This window comes from Carassius auratus, chromosome 5 (assembly GCF_003368295.1).
Source record: "Carassius auratus strain Wakin chromosome 5, ASM336829v1, whole genome shotgun sequence".
NCBI classification, from domain to species: domain Eukaryota; kingdom Metazoa; phylum Chordata; class Actinopteri; order Cypriniformes; family Cyprinidae; genus Carassius; species Carassius auratus.
In genome coordinates this window covers 23,239,446-23,266,034 of record NC_039247.1, presented here as the reverse complement: position 1 = coordinate 23,266,034, position 26,589 = coordinate 23,239,446, and the positions used below count along the sequence as shown (strand labels likewise).

The 26,589-nt window shown below is 36.8% G+C and overlaps 1 protein-coding gene across 9 annotated transcripts in view; it reads right to left on the bottom strand.

The window, feature by feature from the left end:
- LOC113081670 (rho guanine nucleotide exchange factor 12-like) overlaps positions 1-26,589 on the bottom strand; it is a 61,783-nt gene that overhangs the window by 5,397 nt on the left and 29,797 nt on the right. For 2 of the 9 annotated variants that reach the window (XM_026253694.1, XM_026253715.1), the window contains exons 2-28: positions 21,866-21,886; positions 20,935-21,029; positions 17,874-17,921; positions 14,145-14,243; positions 13,755-13,804; positions 12,605-12,662; positions 12,317-12,510; positions 11,493-11,612; positions 10,242-10,370; positions 9,992-10,117; positions 9,825-9,917; positions 8,539-8,649; positions 8,285-8,377; positions 8,154-8,196; positions 7,763-7,895; positions 7,487-7,624; positions 6,608-6,640; positions 5,678-5,777; positions 5,493-5,592; positions 4,120-4,326; positions 2,948-3,092; positions 2,391-2,426; positions 1,240-1,394; positions 1,006-1,152; positions 827-912; positions 437-562; positions 191-305 (exon numbers count right to left, since the gene is read on the bottom strand). In XM_026253694.1, the coding sequence (XP_026109479.1) occupies positions 191-305; positions 437-562; positions 827-912; positions 1,006-1,152; positions 1,240-1,394; positions 2,391-2,426; positions 2,948-3,092; positions 4,120-4,326; positions 5,493-5,592; positions 5,678-5,777; positions 6,608-6,640; positions 7,487-7,624; positions 7,763-7,895; positions 8,154-8,196; positions 8,285-8,377; positions 8,539-8,649; positions 9,825-9,917; positions 9,992-10,117; positions 10,242-10,370; positions 11,493-11,612; positions 12,317-12,510; positions 12,605-12,662; positions 13,755-13,804; positions 14,145-14,243; positions 17,874-17,921; positions 20,935-21,029; positions 21,866-21,886 (2,801 nt within the window). The remainder of the gene's footprint in view (positions 1-190; positions 306-436; positions 563-826; positions 913-1,005; positions 1,153-1,239; positions 1,395-2,390; positions 2,427-2,947; positions 3,093-4,119; positions 4,327-5,492; positions 5,593-5,677; positions 5,778-6,607; positions 6,641-7,486; positions 7,625-7,762; positions 7,896-8,153; positions 8,197-8,284; positions 8,378-8,538; positions 8,650-9,824; positions 9,918-9,991; positions 10,118-10,241; positions 10,371-11,492; positions 11,613-12,316; positions 12,511-12,604; positions 12,663-13,754; positions 13,805-14,144; positions 14,244-17,873; positions 17,922-20,934; positions 21,030-21,865; positions 21,887-26,589) is intronic. The other 7 variants (XM_026253739.1, XM_026253740.1, XM_026253701.1 and 4 more) reach the window with 6 other exon arrangements.

Below are 26,589 nucleotides of genomic sequence, written 5' to 3'. Positions count from 1 at the left end.
AAATTTTGCATCATACATAAAAGCAGTTGTAAGTCATGAGTGCATTAAACAGCTAATGTATACTGCATTCCAAGCAGCATGAAGTACACGTTCATACAGCATTAGGAAGTCAAAAACTGAATATATGGGAAAAGCTAAACTCAGAATCGGTTAAAAATCGTTGATTTGAATGCTGCTGATGAGACCGTACCTGTGTATTTGGCGATGTTTTCCAGGAGCAGGGGATACTTTGTGAGTCTTTGAGTCTCCACAGGAATAATGTCCTTCAGCTGCAGCCTGCGACAATGACGGTTACTCTCCGCCTCCTGAAATACAAACACTTTCATGTTAATATTACATGTATTATCTTTGCCATCTGTGGAACAGCCAGATAGAAAACATACACACACGCTCGAATGCAAGTAGAAAGCAACCACTGTGCTATTAAGCCACTGACCAGTATGAAGGAGTTGAAGCGCTGGTCTTTCTTCTGTTTGCTCTTGATGAGTTCCAGGGCGAAAGGCTGATTACTGCAGTACGTGCCTGCAGCTCTTTTGATCTTCGCCTCCTCTTCCCCACTGAACTGTGGGAAAAAAACACAACTGAGCGTGAAATATCACTGGTGGGTAGTCTAATATTAACTCATTTTAGATGGATTCTAGCTTGTTAAAACTAGTTATTTATGATCATTAGCTGGTCCAACTTGGATTAGTTGGTAGATAAAGCCAATTTGTAAGAGAAACAAACCAGCTACCATGTTCAAGCTACTCCCTTAAGCCAATATGATCAGAGTTTTTGGTTTTTATTTGCAGGAAGCTTTCTTTAATGTATATTTGCTGCTTCTTACCCAGGAAAGCAGATCATCTCCAATTGAGTCAATGAGCGCAGTCTCATTTTTCTTCCGAACTGCAGTCATTTGTTCCGTTAAAGACACTGAAGTGTAAAGAGAAGAGGAATGCATTTAGATGAACGGTTTACTTTAGAGGTGTTCAAGGATTTAGGGGGGTGTGAAGTCTTGTGTTTTACCGTGCAGCTGAACGATCTCCTCAAGGTTGCTGAAGATGTTTTTGATGTCTGCAGGAGGCAGGATGGCCTCTCTGATCAGCGGCTGGTAAAACACATTTTCCAGAACCTTCATCATTCGAACATGTGCTCTCTCTGTGTAGAACAACTCTGTGAAAGCAATGGCAGCAGTTGTGATTACTTTAGGGAGACACTTCCCCACCACTGCTCATACAGTCCACTACACTTGTCACTCACCGTTGATGACTTCCTGTCTCTTGATTTCGTGATTGGTAAGTGTGGACAGGACGTCTCTGCTCACCAGCGTCTGCCAGTTAGGAGTCTCTAGCTCCACCTCAACACACTGATCATCTTCGCTCTGCACCTCTCCAGAGCCCAGCGGCTCCATCCTGCTGGACAAACACAGCAAACGCTCGTCAAACCACATGTCTAATCATTTCAACTCAGAAAACGTTGAAAATGATTAGTTTAGAACATCTGGAACAATCATTTTTTACTGTTGTACGATTTACTGCTAATTAACAATAAAAACTGTGATAATCAAATTAATTCTTACAACTAACAATGCAATCAGCGTTTTCAAATGCAATTAGCTCAAAACATTTTTATAAATCAAAATATTTATATTCCTTAAAAACGTTTAAAATGAATTTTAGTATTATATTGAGAAGTACATTTACTACACAGATAATAATATAGTTCTGTTAAACCAAACTTTTATTCTAACAGATTAAGCTTCTCTGTGAATTTGAAGATTTTTTTTTTTTTATCAAATGATATTTGAAACGCTCAGGAGATGACCTTCATGTAGAGAGTCCTTATATAATGTCTATAATATATAATTATACAGTAAATATATATATATATATATATATATATATATATATATATATTATATTTATTAATAAACTTATATATATATATATATATATATATATATATATATATATATATATATATATATATATATATTTTATATATATTTATTAATAAATATATATTTATTAATAAACTTGCGCAAAATAAATTTGATATAATCGTGATGCATCGTGATATCGTATCGAATCTTTGACTTGATAATCATAATTGAATCGAATAGTGAAACCAGTGACAATTCACACTCCTAATGCACAGACACACACACACACACACACACACACACACAAACACACATAAATATATATATATATATATATATATATATATATATATATATATATATATATATATATATATATATATATATATATATACATATATATATATATATATGTGTGTGTGTGTGTGTGTTTTCATATTAATGCCTATACTGTCTGAAAAGGCCGTGAAATGATATCAGCCTTGACCACTGAAAAACCTGCACTGGTGGAGCACAGAAGAAGCCTCACCTCTTGTCAGACCTGGGGGTGCCGGTCTCCTGCGTCCTGTAAGGGAAATCACATTCCAGTTACCCTACAGAAGTAAGAATCCCAACATCCCAAAAGCTGCATGTTCTCAACGTTCCCTTTCTCTTCTCAAGAGCACCAAGTCATGAGGCACAAGCTTCATTCTCTGTGTCTGTCCCAGTAAGATCATTTACAGAGCAGAGCACCACAGAGCAAAGCTTTGTTTCAAACGCTGCGTGTGCATCGTCACTATAGAGAGTTAAGGAACAAAAATAGCTGTGAGGCCTGTATGGTGGCCACTGAGACAGATGAGACCGCTCTTACTCTTAACAGTCTGATTAGGAGACAGCGACTGCTTGTCTTAAAATGAAAATACAAATTCAGTGTAGAAGCATTTTGTCCAGTCAGTATTAAATGTCAGATTATAGTCTCATTCAGAATGCAGTAGAAAGAGACTGAGCAAACAGAAAACAGATGTGATTTGATAAATCTGGATTGTGCGCAGTGAGAAAAAGCGATTTTATTCATATAAGATCGCTGGATGTGATCACATGACTCACTTTTCTGTCTCAGCTTCCTCCTCCTGTAGATGCTCCAGTGTACAGGGGCTGAAGTCAAAGTGAGTGTTTGAAGAGGACGAGTCCTGCGATTCTCCCGGGATGACACCGTCTCCCAGTCTGGGAAGTGCAGAAAAGGGAGGTCCACCTAATCCACAGCCAGAGAGAGAGAGAGATAGAGAGAGAGAGTGTGTCAGAAAATGAAAAGCTCTTGAAATCAGACAACTTGAAACTGGTCTTTGCTGGGTGGGCTTTTCCTATTGAAAGTTGAAACAAAAACAAACAAACTATACATTTATGCACACAATGAATGAAGTCTCCAACTGAGTCACGTAAGAAAAAAATCCCTCTCTCTAAATGTGGGCACATCCGATTTGACCATCTCCAATTAAAATGTAAAGTAAAAATAAATAAATAATTTAAACTGCAAATTATTCTCTGACAAAGGTTAGTCAGCAGATCTGAGCCATGACCCTGATAACCAGGAGAGCACTGGCATAGCTCAGACAAAGCAAACCAATAAAAACATCTCAAATCAAACCTGGGGCAGTATTACTGTAACATCCTAAATTACAATCCATGGTTACATGCCTTAGAAACTAGACCTTATTCAAATCTTGAGTCAAGAAATAAGATTTGTTTTTGTAAAACAGCTGCAGAAAATTTGTGGAAATATATTGCAAGGAAAGGAGAGAAAGAGGAATCATTAAAGGGCAGATAACAACAAGAAGGGACAATGACAGTGGAGAAAAAGAGGAGAGAAAGAACAATAAGGTCCCATGAGTTAATATTAGTTAATGCAGTATTTATTTTTATTTAGACATAGTATGTATTAATCCTAGGCAACGTTAATAAATAATAAATTAATAAATAAACTGTTAATTGTTAGTTCATGTTTACTCGGGTCTATTAATATTAACAGATGCAACTTTAGATTTTAATACTGTTGTAGCAAATGTTCTTGGTTCAAATTGTTGGTTCATGTTCACTGTTAGCTAATTTTAACAAATGAAACCTTATTGTAAAGTGTTACCAAGAAAATAAGTATGACTGATCTTCACTGGCGGGATTTTCTATTGATTTCAATCTTTAAATGACTGACCATCCCAATAATAACCAAAAAGATTTGAAAGAGGAAAGCAGACCACAGACACTTGACAGGAATGATGTCTCACCAGTCTCCGACTCTCGGCTGAAGCTGTCTGTGCCCTGTGCTGCCGGAGCGCTGTTAGGGGGTAACGTGACCAGGGTAGCGGTGCCATCTGGGCCCTCACTGGACTGACTGCCCCGTACGGGAGGAGACGACCCGTCTGCCTGCTCTCCAGCGCCCAATGGCAGCTGAGGCTTCGTCGGTCGCTGCCTCGGCTCCAGAGCCTTGCTGACTGCAGGGAGAGAGAGAGAGAGAGAGAGAGGGAGAGGGAGAGAGAGAGAGAGAAATCAGTGTTGGGGCCGGGTGAGTTTGAAAGACTCTTGGGACAGCTGACAGAATTGTTCGTTATGTTTATGTGATGTAAAGAGCTTTACTGACAGGTATATTTACACATACAAGGAATTAGTTTTGGTTCCACAGCACAAACAGATTAGAGTGACGAAACACAGAATAAGTAAAAAGGAAATAATAATATACCTCAAATATATAGATAAAAATACACAATATACAAATATATATATCCATTTTGGAAGGACTACCTTACGTGATTTCTTCCTCTGTTGCTTGTAATTTGTTCTTCTCATTTTATTACTAACCGTTTACTCGTCTTTACTAATGCTTAAACTTGTAATAGTTAGTAGTCGTTCCTGTGATATCGAAAACTGGAATCGAGAATTGACAACATTTTGATATTTTGACAACATTATGTAAAATCAAAACCAGCTATTTATTTATTTGTTTGTTTGTGCGTGTGTTGCAGGCCCAGTAGGAAAAAAGACTTCACTTTGAGTTCTGCATGGTATGTGTCCCTTCAAAATATAAAGAAGATTACAAATAGGTTGTTGTCTGTATAAAATGGTCACAAATACGGAAGTAAAACAAACCAACAAGGAGCTTCACAAGGAACTACATAATACATAAACTGAAACAAAATCTTTTCACTGAGAAATTAACCCGTTTTTTTCCCCCTTTAGTTGTAAGACTATTAAGTAAACTCAAGTTTTCCTGAGAAATATTATTTAAATAAGTTACTTTTTTAAATACTATTTCACCATCTGTAAAGCCTAGAATTAAACAGATCTCTTATTTTGCTACTGTACCCTGAAGAATCATAAAGCTACATGTAAACGAGCTCTGTTATGATTAGCTGACATTTCCCCTACTGACTGCATAACTACAAAAATCATTTTGTGTTGTAACCCAGTGGTTTCTCAAGGCCAGATTACTTTAAAAGGTAAAAAATCATATTAAACAAACACACACACACACACACACACATCAAGATTTATTTTGCCCCCTCAATAACAATAGTACAATATGGGGACCTTTTTCGATGGACGATGGGGCCTTTGAGGGGGCCACTGGTTTAACTGTTAGTGAAATGAACCATAAACTTACGTGATGAAGGGTCAATCCTGCTCGGCCTTCTCTGAGGAAAAACATTTGGAAATCTTGTTTTCTTCGATTTCTCCTCATTTCCATCTTTCTCAGGCTTCTTCTGTTTAGAAAGCACAGAGACACTGGTTTGGTTTCATGGAGTCATTTGGAGACAAAAACTAAGGATGTTCGCTGAGAGTTTGTACCATTTTCTTCTTAGGGAAAAGATTCATTAGCTTGGGCTTGTGCTTCACTTTTACACCGAGCTGCTTCATATACGACAGTATCACAAACTGCATGGTGCTACTGTGAAAGAAAATGACAATATGAGAAAAAAATAACACTTGGAATCTGTTCAAATCCCTAACTTTAAGTATGAACAACAGTAATGCATTCACATTGCTTTATTATATATGTATATATACCCAGGTGTTGAGGATTCAGTCAAAACTGAATACTAGCAGATATATAGTTTTCTAATTCAACCTTTGACTTCAACTAAGTTTCACTCTTGTAGTTCTGCTGAATCATTATCTGTAACTTCCAGCAGGGGAAGCAAGAGCTCCGTTCAGTCCATGCCGAAATACTTTATAGTGTGCAGAAAATTATTCTGACAGCTAGGACCCCAGCTGAAGAACTTCCAAAGCTGTTCTCACAAACACTTACAAGCCAAACAGATGACTTGTACAATGCGTAACCGCAGTCAGTGCCAGAGCAGAAATAGCCCTCACAAGCTCCTGTCAGAGGCTTCATGAGGCTCCACTTGCTTGCATGCCATCTGGGTGGACACACAACGCCTCAATCCCTGCTGCTGCTGCCCATATGGGCTCCTGATTGATCATATGCTGCAACTACACACCACTCACAAGACTGCAGCTAAAACTGGGAGGGAAACTATAGGGCTAGTATGATTTGTAGCCTGTATTTGCCTTTAAAAATGTACCTTTTCAGACTTAAATGTTTGGTTTTACTACATTATAAAGTACCGTAAAATTGTGCCATTTTATTAAATATACAATTTCTATGTGACCTTGAATTTATTCCTCAAGCTATGAGGCTGGACAGTGTTTCGGGGTTAATCTAGGGTGATATAATTTGTCATTTATGGAAGGAGAGGACATGAGAATTCCCCTTACCACTTGTCTTCCTCTGTGGCCTGTGACGTCAATCTGAAACCAAAAAAAAGTTGCACATTTAATGAAGTGTGAGAGACACACACAACTTCCAATGTTTTACTTCTCATTTGAAAGGTGTAAGGTTTAAATATTATTTACCCATTTTGATTGGTATATGTTAAATATGTTAACATAATCAGTTTAAACTCAATGCTATCATATTAGTCTAGGTTTAATCTTAGTTAATCTAACTATTCAATACAATTCAATTCAAGTTTATTTTTGTATAGCACTCTTTACGATACAAATCATTGCAAAGCAACTTTACAGAAAGCTGTAAATGACTCTATAAAATAATAGAGAGACTAACTCTATAAAATAATGTAACATTCTGTAAATCAAGTAATTTGGTCAAAATGACATCATTATCCTCTGAGGAAGTGAACACAGCTAAGAAAAGAAAATGCTTCCTCTTTGTTCCAACTTTATTTTCATTTTGTTATATTCATCAGTTGGGAATTTTTTTTTTTTTATTTAAAAGTCTATAAAGTATTTAAATCAGCATTACATTAGCATGAATTTCTCTTTTTAAAAAGCCCCTTACAAACTGTTACGAGTAACCTATTACCTTTCTCAAGAAATACACAATTCTGATCAGTTTACATACTGGACTCTTGCAAAATTTACATACTCCTTAAAAATGTACATTTATATAAAAGAAGAGGACCAAGAACAGAGCCCTGTGGGATACCCTGTGTTAGACGAGTATTGCAAAATTTGAAGTCATGGACAGCAATTAAGTGTTCTCTATTAGTGAGAAGCTGTATCTTTTATAAATATATTTTAGGTGGCTTATATAGCAAGTATATTCACATACATTTATGTCAGAATTGCACTTACAGTACATCTTCTATCTTAGAGATGATGTGCTCTGCACAGGATCGCTCTTTTTCCAGAGCCACACGGTCTCTTATTCTCTCTGTATCCAGACGGGTTAGCTCCGCTTCAGCTAGGGTCAAACCCATACTGCGCTTGTGCCTGAGACATACAAATAATACATGGGTGAACATACTGGAAAAGGTGGATTTGTCTGACACTTGTGCTGAAACAGAGTTGTAGAGTGTGTTTGGAGGGTTTTATCTGATTTTGTGTGTGTATTAGGTAAGTGCATTTCACCTGAAGTCTTCTAGGTTCTTCTGGATGTCAGGCAGAAGTGTGTCCTGCAGTTGCTGCACATACTGTCGGTGGACATCCTCTGAGTTTGGTTCCGGCCTCTTCCGTTCCACATTTACTGAGTGTGCAGTACGTTCTACATTCACACAAACATTTATAAAAGTCATGCAAAGTTCCACTTTAGTGTCACTAAAATGAGATGGGTGGCTTTTAAAAGAAAATAGATGAACAACATATATTGTTAATCAGACGTTTTTCCTCATTTACCAATAAATCAGTCAATACAGATTAATTTAAAAGTAAAAAACTAAATACAAAAGATAATATAGTTAAAATGTTTTAAACAAGTGATATTTTGCTGTTTTCCTTTTTAATAACAAAAGTTTCCACTTACCCAGGTCAGAGATGATGGATTCAGGCACTGTTACTTTCAAGCTCTGTTTAAGAACAAAATGCAACTCTTAATCAGAGACCACATCATCTGTGACAAGCTAAACAAGCCGAGACTGTTTTAAAGTTCCTCACAGCTGTTTTGTCTATGAAGAAGGTATCCATGAGGATTCGTCGTGTCTCTTTGGAGCTGGTCTGTTTGTAAAGTTCAGCATAGAGGTAGCACAGCTGCAGAGCGAGAAGGGAAATGAGTGATGAGACTCATCTTGTCTGAGACCAAACCATAAGCATGCAAGAGAGATTCATGGAACATGGAAAGTAATATATATATATCTTTTTAGATGCCTGGAAATTACAGGTTCGTGGGTAAGAGGGGTGATCGATCTCACCAGAGGCGCAGGGTCAAACTGAGAGACCACGTGATGGATGAAAGCTGCCAGGTGAGCAGGCCGAGACTTCAGAAAGTCTATGCTCTGAAAACAGCTACACTGGCCATTCATCTAGAGACAGAGGGAGTACAAATTAATATATAATATTCAACTTTATGATTTAATGCTAAACTTAAAGGCATTGCTTGGGTTGGGCCCAGACTGGATTGAGGTCCCGGCAGAGGGATTGCCATTTCAAATGCAATGTGGGCATGTAAAGCAACACAACACCATTGAGAAAAGATACTCAGTGATTTTAAACAAATGAGAAATGATTTAATGCATAAAATTCTAACAGGAGTGAAATTTTAATTGTGTGAATGTTTGTGTGAGATCAAACCCTTACAGATAGAAACAAAGATGTCTCACCCATATTACTATGACTGGGAGAAATGGAGGAATATGGTGGAAAAGGTTCTGCCTTCTAAATACAAAAGCTGATCAACCTTTCCCATAGAAACTTAGTGTTCTGAGTTTTGCTCTTAGGACTACACATGTATTCGCTTGAGCAAACTGAAATACCTGGATGCTTTTTAAAACTATTTGAGCGTAATGTTTGTTTTCACATTTATTGTTTCACATTTAATGTCCAGTCATTACAATACAAAATATACACAATTAGGAATTTCGTGTGAGGGCAAATGATTTCCATACAAAGTATTAGTAACGTGTTAAAGTTGGTGACAACGATTCACTGTGCTGCTCGGTTTTAAAGTGATTTCTGTGAGAAGTCCACTGAGTTCAGACACAAGTAAAAATACAAACACACCTGGGAGTGCTTCATGGTAAAAATTGAAGTTGTAAATGGCACAACACTCTTTTTTCATGTTTCATTCTAGGGCTGGAGCAGAATATTCAATTTTGAGATTTGAATATTCTTTTCATTTCTTTTTTCATACACCTGGCATCCCCCACAAAACGGTTCTCATTCTCAACTGCTGTTTTCTCACCACCATCATTTCTGTTGTGTTTTTTTTGTTATTGAGAGGAAAGCCTGCAGCACGCATTACAAATTATTCTAAACTCTCAGCAGCATAGCCAGCGCTGGGAGGTTTGCTTGCAGTATACCACTGTTCAGATATTTCAAACTTCTTTTTACCCCTAAGCAAAGAACAGATAACTTTGTTGTGAATACATTAGGGCCTTAGTTAGGCAGCTCACTAGTGTTTGGAGTAGAGCCTGTGAGTCCAAAAATGAAAAGGAAAAAATAAACATACAGACAACAACCGAGCCACGGTCACACCTACCTGTTCCTGCTCTGTGTCAAAGTCTTCATCTTCAGCACCAATGATGTGTGCTACCGGACGAGAGGTGGGGGTCCCCACACTCGACTGAGAATCCTAAATGAGAAACATTCAGATCATGCACGGCACAGAAACTAAAAATGAAGGCATGCTGTCAAGAGGTCACTCACAAGGTCAGGTGTGTCTTCAGCGTCCGGTGAAGGACAGGAGTTGAGGCTGTCTCGGGGGGTGGTCTTTGGGCTGTGGCAGGGGGTCTCTCTTTGGCATGGGCTCTCTGGGACAGGACTGGGAGTGACCTGCATGGATCAGTTGAGAGTAAATGTCAATCACACAGAGGAATCACAAATCAGCATCTAAGCAAATGTGTGAAATGTGGAAGGTGAAGTTGATGGGGAGCAGCAGTTCAGGAGGTGTACTGACAGGGGTTGTGGTATTGTTGGTCCATGGTGGCTCCAATCCAGCATCACCCTGCCAGGAAGGAGGCCGATCCGAATCTCGCCCTCCATCCTCCTGCTCTCCTTCTCGTGGCCTTGGAGATAAGGAGCCATCCTACAACAAACACAAACAGACATTTATTAGGACTGGCGTGACATCATGACATATTGCAAGAAAGCGAAGTGTCATTTCTGCACCACCAGTGGTGCTTGAACATTCAGAGTCACAAAAAAGTACTGTTACTGAAGCCCATAGAGGTCAAGCATTATTATTTTCCTGCCTAGTTTTGATGATGATGTAACATGCAGAAACTTCATACAACTTTCCTAAGAACAGAAGAAAAAAAATAGAAACTACTGTATGTTTATGAACCCTGGTATTTGGTGTCACCAATTTCTAAAAAGGTGTCTTTTTTAATGTTAACCATGATTTTTTTTTTTTACTTAAGTTAAGTTATTATAGTACTACAACTTCAACTAAACAAAACTGAGAAATGCTGCCAAATAAAATGTTTTTTTTTTCTTTTCTTTAGGTAATGAAAATGTTTTTAGCTTTAGTTAACCCTAGACTACACGATCTAAACGTCCAATGGAAGCTGAACCAGGGGTTTCCATTTGAAATATGTTACTTGATGTCACGTTCCACATGTTTTTCTGAGAAATACAATTTATAGACATTACTAATTCCAGCCCTTAAAGAGCCAAATTACGATGTAAAGTGATGGTTAATTTTCTCAGTTGCCTTCACACCTGCTGTTAAATACAGTGTCACTTGCAAAAATGTATGATTTAACATGAACAAACTCAATAAGTTTTCCTTTAGTTTCAATTTTGATGAACTTGATATTATAGCTGAGTGTGTATTTATACCAAAGAATACCAAATAAATATTATTTGTGATTGGGTGAATCTCATGAATATTTCACCTCACAATATTAATAAAGAAAATACAAAACTATGTTTTGCATAAAAGAAACGAGGCCCTTAAGTGAAAATATGGTAATTTCAATTAAGCACATCTAATAAATGTAAAAAATAAAAATAACCCAATGTATTACTGTAATGCAAAGATCTCACACATTTTTTCAACATTACATTAGCATGTGTATATATAGAATGTATTACAGTATTTCTCTTTTATTTCACATTTCAGAAGTGAGAATTCCTCTGAACCACAGCCTGTTTGTTGGTTCGTGTGCGTGTGTGTGTGTGTGTGTGTGTGTGTACGAGTATGTACCTGTCCAGTCCCAGTGGGCTTGCTGAGCTGCTCCTGGTGCTGTGGAATGTGCTTCTTGGCGTCCTGGATTTCCTTCAGTAGTTTAGTTGTAGGGTTCCTGCTCTGCTCCTCCGTCATGGCCTGTAATTTATCAAACATCGCAGAAGATCTGATTATTCCCACGTCTCTTGTCATAGAGGATGTGAGATTGAACACTCAGAGAGTGCTGTCACGACATCACGTGGTTGATACAAGTGCACTTAACTGTATGAGCGCAGTGACGGCCTTAATCACACATCAGTCAGTCTATAATAATAGCTTCAGTTCTGCAAATTAAGTCAGCAAGCATGCACAATACAGAGGAAAGAAACTCAAAGGTTTGGAACAAGAGAAGGGGTTTTTTTCTATTATTTTACAAAGTAAATATAATATAAAAAAAGGAGTCCCAAAAACAGAAATATCTGATCATCGTCCATACATCGCTGTTTGTATTACACTTGCATTACCAAGGCAACAACTGACACATTTGTATTTTATTCCACAGAGCTCCATTATGAGCACCACAGTGGATCAGTGGAAAGTCAACCTAGTACAGCAGTGTATAATTGAATCCATTATGAAAGGAAATAGTCAATTTAATAACCCAGGAATAACTTTTGTTTGCTGCCTGTATGAAAGCATGTGACTGCTGTTGCTGTTTTGCTGCTTTGATGCTTTAAACTCAACCAGAAAAACACATGATGAGTTACTGTAGTTAAAAGGCATACAGTGCTATGAAAGAAAGAAGGCAGATGATATGAGGCTGAGGGAGATCAAGGCTGTTTCTCAATGATCTGAGCTCTTACCCATACAGGAAGAGGGGTCTGTTTGCGCTCCGAGGGGCTGGGGGAGGAAGACGAGCGGTCTGGACCGATGGGCCCCGGGGAGTGAGGGATGGTGAGCGAGAAGAGAGGCCCCTCCTCCCCCTCGCCGTCTGAGAGGGGGATCTGAGGCAAACCCGGCGGTCTCCCCAGCACGGTTAGGGCCACGTAGGAGCCCGCTGTACACAAACACACCAGCAACTGTACAGTACTGTTCATTTTAAACCTGAATAACTTCACTAAAATGATTAAAGTGTATGACACGTTACTTACATTTTATTAGCTTTACAACTTCTACATGATTTGAATGTGTAACTAATGTCCCATTGACCTGCATAAAAAACACACATTAAACACGCTGATTAATGGAAAATCATAGATGAATCTTAAGAAGGCACAGTCAATTTCTATTATTGATTTTTTAAATACGCCTATATTGTTTTTATTTATTTGTATTTTCGGTTACTCCAGTGAAAGTTAAACAATGAAAATGAGACGTTGCTCTGGTACCTAGCAGAAATAAAATAAGTTTTGTTTTAAATATTTTATTTCAGTTAATGTTTATTTTATTTAGTAGCAAACTTTTTTTTTATGGTTTGAGTTTTAGTTATATAATATGATATGAGCATACACTACCATTCAAAACTTTGGGTTTAGTAAAAAATTTAGTACTTATTATTATTACTTTTATTCAGCAAGGACAAATTAAACTGGTCAAGTGTAACAATAATAACATGTATAATGTTTACATTTTAAATAAATGCTTTTCTTTTGAGCCATCTATTCATCAGTGAATCTTGACAAATGCTCTGTGATATTTTTTCATAAAATAAATAACGGTAAGAAATGTTTCTGGAGCACTAAATTAGTATTTTAGAACGATTTCTAAAGGATTGTCTGAAACTGAAGACTGGAGTAAAGATGCTGAAAATTCAGCTTTGCCATCATAAGCACAAATTACATTTAAAAATATATTCGAACAGAAAATAGTTATTTTAATTGGAAAAATGATTTCACTTCATTTTTAAGCAAATAAATGCAGCTTGGTGCAAAAGAGACTTCATTCAAAAACATAAGCGTACAGTCCCCAAACTTTTGAATGACAGTCTACACATCACACCATAATTATGATTTCTGAACTCATAATTAGGACCAGAGAAATATGTAGAGCTATAATTCTCCATTCAGTCAGCAGGTGGCAGAGCACAGCAGCGGAGACATCCTGGACATCAGGTGAGTCTGTCTGGAGAGTCTGTGTGTTGTAGTTTCAGGGCTTCAAGACACAAGCCTCAGTAACAGTCTCTGGGGTTGGTCAGACGGATTGTGCTCCTTTTGAACCGAATCGTGCCATTTTCTATTCAAATCGACTTCTCTTACTAATAAATCTGAACTTCATCACGGTGGAGCCCCTGATGATCCTCACCTTTATGATCCGGTCGCCTGTCTGAACACCAGCTCGCATGGCAGCTCCATCTACACGCAAAAGAGGAGAAAGAGAGAAGAGAATCATGCATATCCCACGGTGCCATCTGATACGGTCATTGTGCCATGGTACTGCCACAGTACAGTGTATGTAGCTTGAATACACATTCTTACTGCCTCACTGTAGTAACAGGAAGCGCAACTATGTATTTAGCACTGTTAGTGTCGTAATTATACTGTACTGTGGTGTTACACAAACAGATAATTATCCATGCCTTGGTGGTTAAAGGAGACAAGTGTGTATTTAAGTCACTCGTGAAACTGTTCTGCATGTGCATGTTATGAAGGGCAAAACAAGAACGATGAACAACAGGGATTTTGTCTTTCTTACCCTCTTTTACAAGCTGTACAAACACAGGGTTATCGCCGCTCACTGTCAGCCCAAAGCCATTCTCATCTCTCTGGATGATAACACAACGCTGCACAAGCCCTGAGAGACAGACAGAGAGGGAGAGAGGGGGATAAAGCAATGGAAAGATATGGGGGGTGCAAAAAAGAGGACGAGGACTTGGTAAGTAGCAGTCAAGGAGCTGGATAGAGTGTGTTCACGTACAGTACAGTGGTTGTGTGTGTGTAGTACCAGATCAAACGGCTGAGAGACAGTAGATAACGCACCCAAAAAAAGATTTCTTAAAAGGCTTGGAACATTCCAGATGCACTCAGTCAGCACAGTGCTTTAGAAACTACATCAACAACAAATACCTGTTTCTTTTCTGGCATGCTTGTGACTTCACAGGAAGTCTATGTGAGAAAATGTGAGAAAGCTACTCAACCATACACAGCTGATCAAAAGTGCTCAATAAGATAAAAATAAATAAATAAATAAATAATCTAATAAATTCATGATTGATAATATAAGATGTCTACTGAGCACCCAATCATAATTAAAATGATTTGTGAAGGATCATTTGACACCAAAGACTTGATTCTATGGAAGCCTGTTTCCGCCACTGGATTGAAAAAAAAAAAAAAAAAAAAAAAAAAAATTCTGAATATATATATATATATATATATATATATATATATATATATATATATATATATATATATATATATATATATATATATAAACGTACAATTCTGACTTTTTTGCAAAAATAGTACAAACTCACAGATGTTATAATGTCAGAATTGTGAGATATAATGTCAGAATTGCGAAATAAATACTTTTTTCTGCGAGTTTATATCACGCAATTATGAGAAAAAAAAGGTTTTTATTTTTTATTCAGTGGTGAAAACAGGCTTCCATATGATTTAGCTCTGGCATGACAGGAATAAATCATATTTTAAAAGATAATAAAATATAAAACATTCATTTTAAATGGTAAAAGCCACAATATTACTGTTTTGCTGTATTTTTGCATTGGAGAGCACAAGAAAGACTCTTTTAAAAATATTTTTTTTAAATCCCCATTTTTAAGAATGGTAGCATGTGTGTAAAATTAAACCTCATTTGACGATATAAATGTGCTCAAGGAGAAATTTAAGAGATTGTAGTATATAGCAAAGTCTACAAGAAATGGTGTTCTCAAACTATTTTACTTTTGTAATAAGACATATTCCTAAATTGTACAGATTTTCAGCAAAAAAATGATTAATAAAACATTCATAATAAGTATTAGTAGTAGTAGTACTAGAATAAGCAAGAGAACTTAACACAAATTTAGAAAATTATGGGTCGTGATGATACCAAAACGATTGATTGCAAAATCTTTTGCGAAAGATTGCAAAAATACTTTAACATGTTAACAAAAATAATGTTAACATGTTAAATCACAATTTACATATATATCTTAAGAGTGTATAAATAAAAAATTAGGTAAATTTTGATTTCAAGATGACTGTAAAGTGGGATATCCTTACACTACTATGAAGAGTATATACTTGTAATAGACCTTTTGTACAGATCATAAATTAAGCCGTACCCTGCAATCAATCAGGCACATTTGTGTCAGCATCATCACATAACAATAAATCTCTCAACTTAACTAAAATCATAGTCCTCGCAAACAGATAAACATCGAGATACAAAACACTTGTATGCCAACTAAACAGATTAAGATTCAAGCATACTGTCATTCAGGATCTGACAATGTAAATGTGTAGCACAAAAAAACGTTTGACGCCTCTGCAGACTGGTGTCTTTTAATGTTTTTACATGGACACTGCTTGTGTGAAGTGTGGATGTGTGAAAGAAAAACAAGAACATGTCAGACAAGTATCTCACCAGACTGGATCTGTCTGCAAAGTGTTTTCACGAAACACTGTGGTGTAAGTTATAAACTATTCATGTGTGATGGCTACAAAAGTGCATCTTCTTCCATTTGTGCTACTAACACAAAAACAGGCACCCGCACACATTCACACACACTCTGGCTGAGTGTAGCCAATATATTGAAATTGATTGACTGGTGTTTTCCAAATTCGTGACAACTACACTAAATAAAACACAACCAGACGACCTGCCTTTGGTATTGTATTGCTTTATGGATGTGACATCTGGCCTGGATGAATTGAATGTATGCATCTTTCAAACCTCCTGGAAACTGTTGGAATGATTGGGATGATTATATCTCGCTCTCATGCATTATTAGAAAGGCTTATTCAAGAGAATCACTCGTTTGAAAGATCGTTTCAAACTAGTTGTTTTACCGGTTGTATTCAGTGTAAATGTATGAGGCTGTCAACCTGAAAGTAATAAGAATCGTCTCCAAAAGTAACTCTAGTAAATGTAGACAACATTGTTTGTAAAATGTAGCGTAGAAATGGGGATTTCAATTTCATTTAAGACAAAAACACCCAGATATGTTGATTCCCCTGTGAAGAACCTGACCAAATTAAAGAAGCTAAATATTTTATACTGTGTGATGAAAAATAGCAGTATTTAAAATTAAAAATTTATATTTATTGTGCTGAAGCCAAAAGCAATGATTAAAACATTATCTGGAAAATATTATCATCAATAATAAAAAGAAAACAGTATTTGAAATTGAAATTTTAGAGTATCATGTATGTAGCTTGCATAATTACCATAGTTATCTTTTTTACATGTGAAATATACACTACAGTTCAGTATATATATATATATATATATATATATATATATATATATTTTTTTTTTTTTTTTTTTTCAACATGGATGCATTAAAAACTTTTGAACTTTGATGCATTTGCTTTTAAACTTTCTGTTCAAAGGTTCCTGAAAAAAAGTCACAATTGTTTCAACATTGTTAATAATAAAAGTTGTTTTGTGTGTGTGTGTGTATTTTTGTTTTTATGGTAGTGTACACATTTTATAAATTGAAACATCCTGCATTAATAATTTTATATAAATCTTAAATATAGACTATCATCAATATTAATATAAATGTATATGAAAAAAATTGTGCATGTAATCTGAGTTGGTTATAAATTTTAACCCAAATGTACAAAAAAAATTAATAAATGACAACTTAAGCTTAAATCAATAAATCCAGATTTTTGCATGCACAAAAAAACTTGTCTATACCGGTTCATGGATGTGAACCCATGTTACAAAACTAGTACGTTGTGTTGGTTGTCAAACTACTTTATTAAAAAAATTTTTTTTATTTAAAATAAATTCTTAGTTAACAACTTGGGCTGAGTGCACTTGGTCAAGTCACCACAAAGAATTGGCTAAATGTTTCAAGCATCTGTTCATACATTCTGTTCACTTACATCAAACAGATGGCTGTAAAGTAAGTTTAAAAGAAAACTAAAGGCATGATAGATTAAAAAAGCCAAACAAAGTGAGCTAGAAAGAGACTGCAGAAAGGTTAAGGTGTGTGAGGACAAGGCACAGCACGCCACCAACATAATGCAAACGGTTCAAGATTGCTGACAATTAAACACCTTTGAGCAAGTGCAGTTCCATCAAAGTACAGCCTGACACCAAGACATGCTAAGAAATAGATGCAGGTCAAGTCTGATGAGCGGCAGTCATGAAAGAAAAACAATGAGGCTCACACACACACACACACACACACACACAAACCACAGCAAATCCCCAAAGCAGCGGCAGTGACCCAGTGACTCTTACCGCAGGACTCTGGCCTTCTGTCGGATACTACACTTTGAACAGGCAGTTCTGACAGCAGAAAACATGCGGCACACACACACACACACACACACACACAAACAGCAGGAGAAAGAATACGATTATGACAAATCACACAAAAAAAAGAAAAAGTAACTAATATTTAGGTTTTATATGGAAGCATTATGCAAGATTCAAAATGCAAAAATGTTTCAAACAAAAACTTATAATGAATAATAATAAAAAACTAAAACACAATAAAACATTAGTTCTTAATCTCACTATCTCTTGGGCTCACGAAATCAGCCACACTTTTACCAAATTTGAGACGCTTTATCCATGACCAACAGACACCGCTTCCTTTTCCTCCCGACTCAATTTATAAAACGATGACTCAGACCCATCTGAGACACACCCTGTATATCCTCCTTGATGACTCAGCTAGATCCCTAACTCTAATAAACCTCCATCCTCTCTGATGGGCGCACAGTTGTGTGTCCTCGCAGCAGGATGAGAGAGAGAGAGGGATTACAGCCCTTTGACAACATCTGGAGCTTGTGATGAGATGGGCCTCCCACATAATGGTATAACCAAGCCGCTAAAACGACATCAAGCCCAAAGCGCTGGGAATTAAAGAGTTAAACTTCCATACTGCATGGCAACATGGGCTCTGGTGTGCTTGATTTGATCACTTCAGTCATGTCTGGTTAATCCCAAGTAAGATTATAAAAGAGTCATGATTTCAAGCCCAGGTTTGAAACACAGATGTGAGATAAGTTCCCTTCAGTATACAAGGAGCAAATTTTCACAGCTAAATGATGATAAAACGAAATAATACATTCTCATGGAGCTTTTTCCACTGAGTGTGAACACTCAAACTGTGACAGTGCGCCATTTTGTTTTTGTTATCTGTTTTTGTCATTTGTTCATGTGTCTGGAATCAGCATTTGATATTGCTGTTCGCCGAGTAAAACAGCAAAAAGCATAAAATATATAATGCAAAAAAATAATAATACACCAAGTAAACAAAATAGAAAAAAATATAGAAATATAAAAAATTTATAATTAAAGATCCTCTTCTTTTTCTTCTCTGTATTTCTCCTCTGCTCTAGTTTGTCTCCTAATCCAGTTTTATCTCATTAGACTGAATGTAAGGGCCTGCAATAATGCGGTTTGACCAGTGTGGCGCTCTAGAGCAAGACCGTGTATTTTCAAGACGGTGTAAACGCAGCCCAACCAAACCAGACGCTGCTGACAGCGCCATATGAATACGTAAATATGTGCTGCACGCTTTCCTCTCAATAATGAAATAAACGCAACAAATATAACAGTGGTGAGAAAACAGCAGTTAAGAAAGTATCTGATCATAGCGATGTGGATAAGTTTGCACCCGCTCGGCAATCAGCACTCCAGTCACATCATGTTTATTTATATAGCACTAAGATTGATGGTAAAATGATCATGATAAAATAATGCTAAAATCTTTTTATTAGTAAATGCAAAAATAAATAACTGAAATAAATAAATACAAAATCATATTATTACATTAAAGTGATAGTTTGGTTTGAATATGTTAAAGCCTAATCTAGCTATACACTATAAGGTGTTTCAAGTTTTGAGTTTTAAGCTAATGTTTTGAATAAAATAATTTCGAGTCTAAAAATAAAATGTCTTATCACTAGGGTTGTAACAGTATTTGTTACAAGTTGGTTAGAACAAGCAAGAGTATCATACCGTGAACATTTGCATTTACTACAGTTGTATAATAATTATAATTTTACAGTGGCATATCAACGATTGTATAATTATCGTAATTTTACAGTGGTAATATAATTGTTTGACATTTTCAAAAGCTGAAGTAATTACCTTGTTTTATTTATTAGTTAGAATGTGTGTAACCAACTGTAAAAGCTAGATAATAGAACAAAGCCTACTGATTAATATGTGATATGTCAATTAATCATTATAATGACTGTTAGAGTAATCGATTATCCAAATAATCATTTGTTGCAGCCCTAGTTTTAAGTGGTATTTTGGTTCTCTTTTTAGGCTTGGCAACCTAAGGTCTCATTCATTTTCATTTTATGGAAAAGGTATTTGTTATAAATATTTTTGGATATTTTCTCTGCTGCATAGATTTAGAATATTTATGTAAGGCTGTATTGAAACAATATGTATTGTCAAGGGCGAACTGAATTTAATGGGTTATGTTAAGCCAAATACTTTTTAAAGCTTCATATGTTTTATGTTTTTCATTGTCTTATTCTCATTTTCATATGCCTCGATTGAAAAGTTTGTGGTCAGTAAGATTTTTGTAATATTTCTGATTAGGTCTCTGCATTGAAGGCTGCATTTATTAGATAAAAAAATAAAAAAATAGTAATTTTCAGTATCACATGATACTTCGGATATCACTGTCTTCACTGTCATTTGCTAATTCGGTGCTCAAAAACATTTCTTATTATTTTGAAGAATGTAAAAGAATGTAAAAGTCTTTCTTACTTATTTAATACATCCTTTCTGAATAAAATATTTATTTCTTCAATAAAAATAAATAAATAAATACAAATCGTACTGACCCCAATTTTTTAAATAGTAGTTGCCGATATGTTTAATGCCAGGTTCTATTGTTTATGGGTAAACAATCCCTTTAAGAGTTGCACATCAGCAGTGACCAACGGTCAGTGTTAAGCTTTTAAACAAGGTGCTGCTCCAGCATTTAAATGATGATTGAGGCTCATGTGGTCCCTCTGAAGTCTGGTCCTGCTGTAATTAACTTCATACAAACTGAAACAGTCCAGGAGCATACACCGGGTCTGCATTCAATCTCACCGCCACAATAAATCTACAGGCATACAGTTCACTGGTCTTTAGAGCAATGTGCACTGTATCTGCACACTAACCAAGCTGTCACAACCCAGATATATGCATTTGACTATAAATAACCTGATTAAATTGGTCAGTTAATTACAGTTTCTTCTTGTTTTGCACTACAAAATATTCTTGGAGTGCGGAAAAAGACAGTTGTGCATAACTGAGATGCCTTTCAAAGAGAGGTTCTTACCTGTGGGGTCAAACTCATGCGAGGAGGGGACTGACGCCTTGTCGCTTTTGGGTTTTTTGTCTGGGGGATGGTCCTTGCTGAGAATACTTCCTGTCCTGTGCACAAATACACACAAACGGGAAAAGGGTCACCGTCTCTGCCACATCATGCTATTCTTATCCATCAGCACAAAAAACCAGACAGGATGTGTGGATCCACTTACAAAAGGTCACACTTGTGCACCCCGTCCAAAAACAGGCACAGAGAGAGCAGACAAAACATTTCTGACCAACACAATGCAAACTACTGTTGACTGTGAATTTGATGGTTACAAAGAGCTATCATGACTAGGGATGGGTCAGGATGATCAAATAGTCGTCCCTTGATCATATTTTGAGTTTAGCTATAATATGGTACTTTAAAGAGGATGAATTTAATAATGACACTTTCAAGACCAGACTTTAGCATGCTGACACATCTGAACAACTTACTAACCACAATTTTTTGAACGTGAAATAAATCTATATTTTCCACTAAGTAATTTGTTTAAATTCATCAGATTAAGATTTTTACAACTTCATTTTAAATATTTTAAATATTTAATTCCTAAAAAGCTGGTGAGCTTTGGAAACCTATCAATGGCATTTTTTTTTTCATATTTGGCAAGTGTACGTTTTGGACCCTGCACACGCGCAAATAAACAAGCTGAAACAGCAAGAAAAGATAACTGTCTACAAGCATGTAGAACTTGAGTTAATGCTGTGGATCTGAGAGTTTTACTATCACATGTTCATATCAGCGGCAGCATCAGTGTTGTGTCTACGCTCAATCTGCTCATATCGCTGTCTGCAGAAAACTGCCATTAGCTGCCTGTCTGGCTGCTGTGCTTCTCTCTGGGGCTATGAGGGCGTTTCACTAGGAAAGAGCAACAGGAGGGAGGCACTGCACTCACCTGCTCGCTTTTTTGGGAAACCTGAAAGACAAAGGAAGTTTTTTTTTTTTAGAAAAGATGTTTGAAAAAAAAAACACGCTAATAAAGAATAACAATAGTAATTTGATTTCCACAATACCATTCAAAAGGTTGACAGGATTTCTTTTTTTAACAGTGACAAGGTCTAAAAAGAAGCCTTTAAGAGCACCAAGCCTGCATTTATTTAATAAAAAAATACAGTAAAAACTATTTTATAGTAAACTATATAGTTTTAAATAATGGTTTTCTATGTGAACATATTTTATTCACAATCTTTCAGAAATCATTCTAATATATTGATCTGTCACGGTGTGGTGCGTGAGAGAAGAACTTAAACGAGGAAGATGATGATGAAACAAAGTCTTTAATAACCCACAGAGGGGAAATCCGTAAGGAGATGGCACAGACACACGTACACAACAAAACCGGAACAACCAAGAGAGGAGGAGCCGAGGTGGAGACGGAGAGCCGATAAGCCAGGGCGACAAAGAGGATCCGGAGGGCCAAGGCGGAACAGACAGCACCAGCGACCGAGGCGAAGACGGGGATCAGGAAGGCCACAGTGGAGCCGGAGCGACAGAGGACTGAGGTGGAACAGGAGGGCAGGAGGAACATGACAGAGTCGAAGGTCAGGTCAGGGTCAGAGTCAGGATCGAAGAGCCGAGGTGGAGTCCGGGACTCAAAGGCTGGAGGTGGAGACAAGGGATCCTCAAACCATGACGCTGATGGAGAGTGGCAGACCCATGCCGAATCCAGTGCACAGATGGTGGGCTGAGGGTGAGCTCATTGGCTGTCAGGATACAGCGGTGACAGAGCTGAAGCATTAGGAATGATAGGAGGAGGCAGGAGAGGGAGGGTGGGTGGGAAATCCAGGCATGTATACAGTTCAGGGTAGCTAGAGCGCTCAGATGAAGGCGGAAGCAGAACAGACATGTCTGCATATATATCCAGATTAATAAAATCATCATTACTGTCCATAGAGCGCTGCTCACCCTCGGCCATGATGCAGTGGGCGGAGCTCTGCTAAAGAAACATTTCTCATTATGTTGAAAATTTCAGTAACACTTTACCATAAGGTTCTATTAGTTAATGTTAGTGCATGTACTAACGAACATGAACAAGCAATGAACAATACTTTTGTTACAGTATTTATTAATCTTTGTCAGTGTTAATGAAAATACAGTCGTTCATTGTTAGTTCAGTGCATTAACTAATGTTAACAAGCACAACTTTTGATTTTAATAATGCATTAGTAGCCTAAAATTTGCATCAACTAAGATTAATAATGTAGAAAGTATTGTTCATTCTTAGTTCATGTTAACTGAAGTAGTTAACCCATGAACCTTAATGTAAAGTGTTACCAAATGTTTTTTTAGGATTCTCTGATTAAAAGTTCAAAAGAACAGCATTTATTTGTAACAACATAAATGCCTTTCACTTGCTCAATAAAATAATAAATATAATTGACCCCAATCTTTTGAATGGTAGTGAATATGTGTGATATTAACTTTATTCTAAAATAACATTAAACATGTTATCTCCGTGTCGGCAGGAGTTGTAGGTGGGCGGAGTGAATGAACAGTGCTCTCTTCCTCCCTCAATACCCATGGCTGAAGTGCCCTTGAGCTCTGGATATATAGCTGCCCACTGCTCCGGGTGTGTGTTCATGGTGTGTTCACTTCTCATTGCTGTGTGTGTGCACTGGCATGGGTTAAATTCAGAGCACCAATTCTGAGTATGGGTTACCATACTTGACAAATGTCACGACTTTCACTTTCATATAAATGTTAATAAAACATATTAAAAGTTGATAAGAAAAACCAAACATAATCTTACATTACGGTAAGGGTAAATAACAATACAGCCATTTCTGTAATTCAACAAAGAAAAGTTTTATATACTTCATAACTATTTAGAAAGGACTATTTATTGATAATCTAGTGAATTATAATTAGCACAAATAAACAGTCTAGTGGAATCTCTACTGGAAGACATTCTGTCCTCAGCAACCACCACTAATGACTTTTTCCAAACAAATCCAAACAAGCCCACGAGGGCCATGAAATATTATTTTTCTGTCTTGTTTTCTTAGGAACATTACATCATTATTTTTGCAGTTCTGTTGGTGCAGAAATGACACGCTCTGCTTTCCCTCACTATTATGTTGTAACCGCCTATATACACTGTATGTGCACCACTGATGGTTATTATTGCATAATACATTTGAATATTTGACTTTCCATCACCCTAAACATTCCCCTGACCCATGTGCAGCCAATAATCTGTTTAGTGTGTCTTCATATACTGTACCAGGATCAGATTCAGCTGTAAGCACTCTCTTGGGACCCAACATTACCTTGGACAAAATGTTGTCTTCTTTCAAAACACAAGACTGAAGGCTCATCCTCTTCACAAAGGACATAGATTGCAATTGCTAAAAACATTTTGGTTTAGTGGTACATTAGAGCTACAACCAGATCCTAGTAAATGAGCTGGTTACATGGTTTATAGTTGGACATTTACAGTCATTAGCTGCTCCAAGCTGGTCTACATGGTTGATCAGATGGACTACCAGATTGTGAATCTTGTTTTGCCTGGCAGATCATATTGCTCAGACTAGATAGAGCTAACAGACAACCTTTGACCAGCAGGCCAACTACCATGACTAAAATAAGGGACAGGTCACAGTGGTCGTCTGGTGGACCACAAGTCAGTTGGTGAAGTTGACTATTTCAGCGGTTTTCAAACATTATAACAAACTTGAGGATTATATTGTGAGGGATTCACTTTCACTGCATGAAAAAAAAATCTTTCATTTTGTTCTTGCACTAAGGCCAAAACAAATTATTTACATTTCTGTAAAATATAACAAATAAACATGTCTAGAACTGTATCACATTCATTTCTTAAATATATACATGTATGTGTGTGAATTTATATATACATATAAATACACACAGCACACACACATACATGTATATTATGTTAACACTACATTTTATTTTGGAAGTGATTGATCTCAATTAATCCATTTTTTAGGGTTATTTATTTTTTTTTAACCCAAATGCTGGGTTCAGCCTATTGGTTCATTTTATCAGGTTAATTTTTTTTTTTGTATTTTTTATTTTTTTGACACAGGTAACTGTAACTCAGCTGTTGGGTCATTTTTACTGTCAATACAAATGATGAACACCATCACATAAACCAGCACCGGGTCAGTCTAACCTAATGCTATCTGTGCCAAACCAGTTAAACTGGATACATTAATGGTAATTTTGTGTTCTGTCCTGAGAGAAAACTGCCTGAATTAAATTAAGGTTTTACACAGTATTTATATCAAATTCTTACTGAACAAATACTGTCACACCCCAAAAAGTTTTCTGAATGTTTTTGAGTATTTTATGATTGCAAAAGACTGACTTGCCATTGAATAGAAAATACTGTACATGATTTGTACTTGTCCTATATATACAGTACAGACCAAAAGTTTGGACACGCCTTCTCATTCAAAGAGTTTTCATTATTTTCATGACTATGAAAATTGTAGAGTCAAACACAGCTTTTGTTTGGGGTGTTTTTGTGAGTTCCATCACGAAAGATCTCAGAGGGAATGTCAGCCACATTAAAAAAGTTAACAGCATAAGTCATTTGTGTATTAATGCGTATTAGAGATGCGAACCGTTTAAAACGATTCAGTTAGATTTGGTGAACTGAATGATTCGTTCGTGAACCGGATATCCAAACTGCTTTGATTTGAACTCTCTCTCACAACAGACACAGAAGAGAAGACAATGCTGAATAAAGTCGTCGTTTTTGCTGTTTTTGGACCAAAATTTATTTTAAAAGCTTCAAAAAATTCTAACTGACCCTCTGATGTCACATGGACTACTTTGATGATGTTCTTCTTACTTTTCTGGACATGGACAGTAGACCGTACACACAGCTTCAATGGAGGGACTGAGAGCTCTCGGACTAAATCTAAAATATCTTAAACTGTGTTCCCAAGATAAACGGAGGTCTCACGGGTTTGGAACAACATGAGGGTGAGTTATTTATTACATAATTTTGCTATCTGGGTGAACTAACCCTTTAAGTCTCACCAAAGAACAATTAATTGATTAGGTGATTTTGAAAGTATGTATTTTTGTATTTTTGTACTCTACTACTTCAAAAATCAAAACAAACAAAAAAAGCATGAACATGTTAAGCTGATATGATTTTTCCAGCAGGGATTTCTGCTCATGACCACAGAGCGGAAAAGACATTGGTTATGTACAGTAAGACTTTCATCAAACACACAAGTTTTGATGTTTCCATGGACATCAGATCCTCCGTTCTCAGGAGCCACATGTATTTTTGACTTGTGCGTCAGTCTTAAACATGGCAGACTCCTGAGATAGATCACAGCGATAAACTCTGCAGCTCAACATGCAAGAGTCGCCGTATCTCATCAGCAGAAAGGGTACCACTCTTGGAGAAGGAGCCTCTTTACAGAAATAGCTCAGACATCTCGTCCTCCCTCCCTCTCGGCTTCTTCCTCGGGTGTTTTTTGTTTTTGCTGCTGTTCCTTCCCCTCCACAATGGAGCTCCAAACGGGAACAATAGCCTTCACGTCAGAGCTGGCCCACTACACAGCAGCCCTGTGGGCCTGATTCCCGGAAACAGAAAGGGCTTCTGGCAGGGTCCCCTGTTTCCTGAATGTGTGA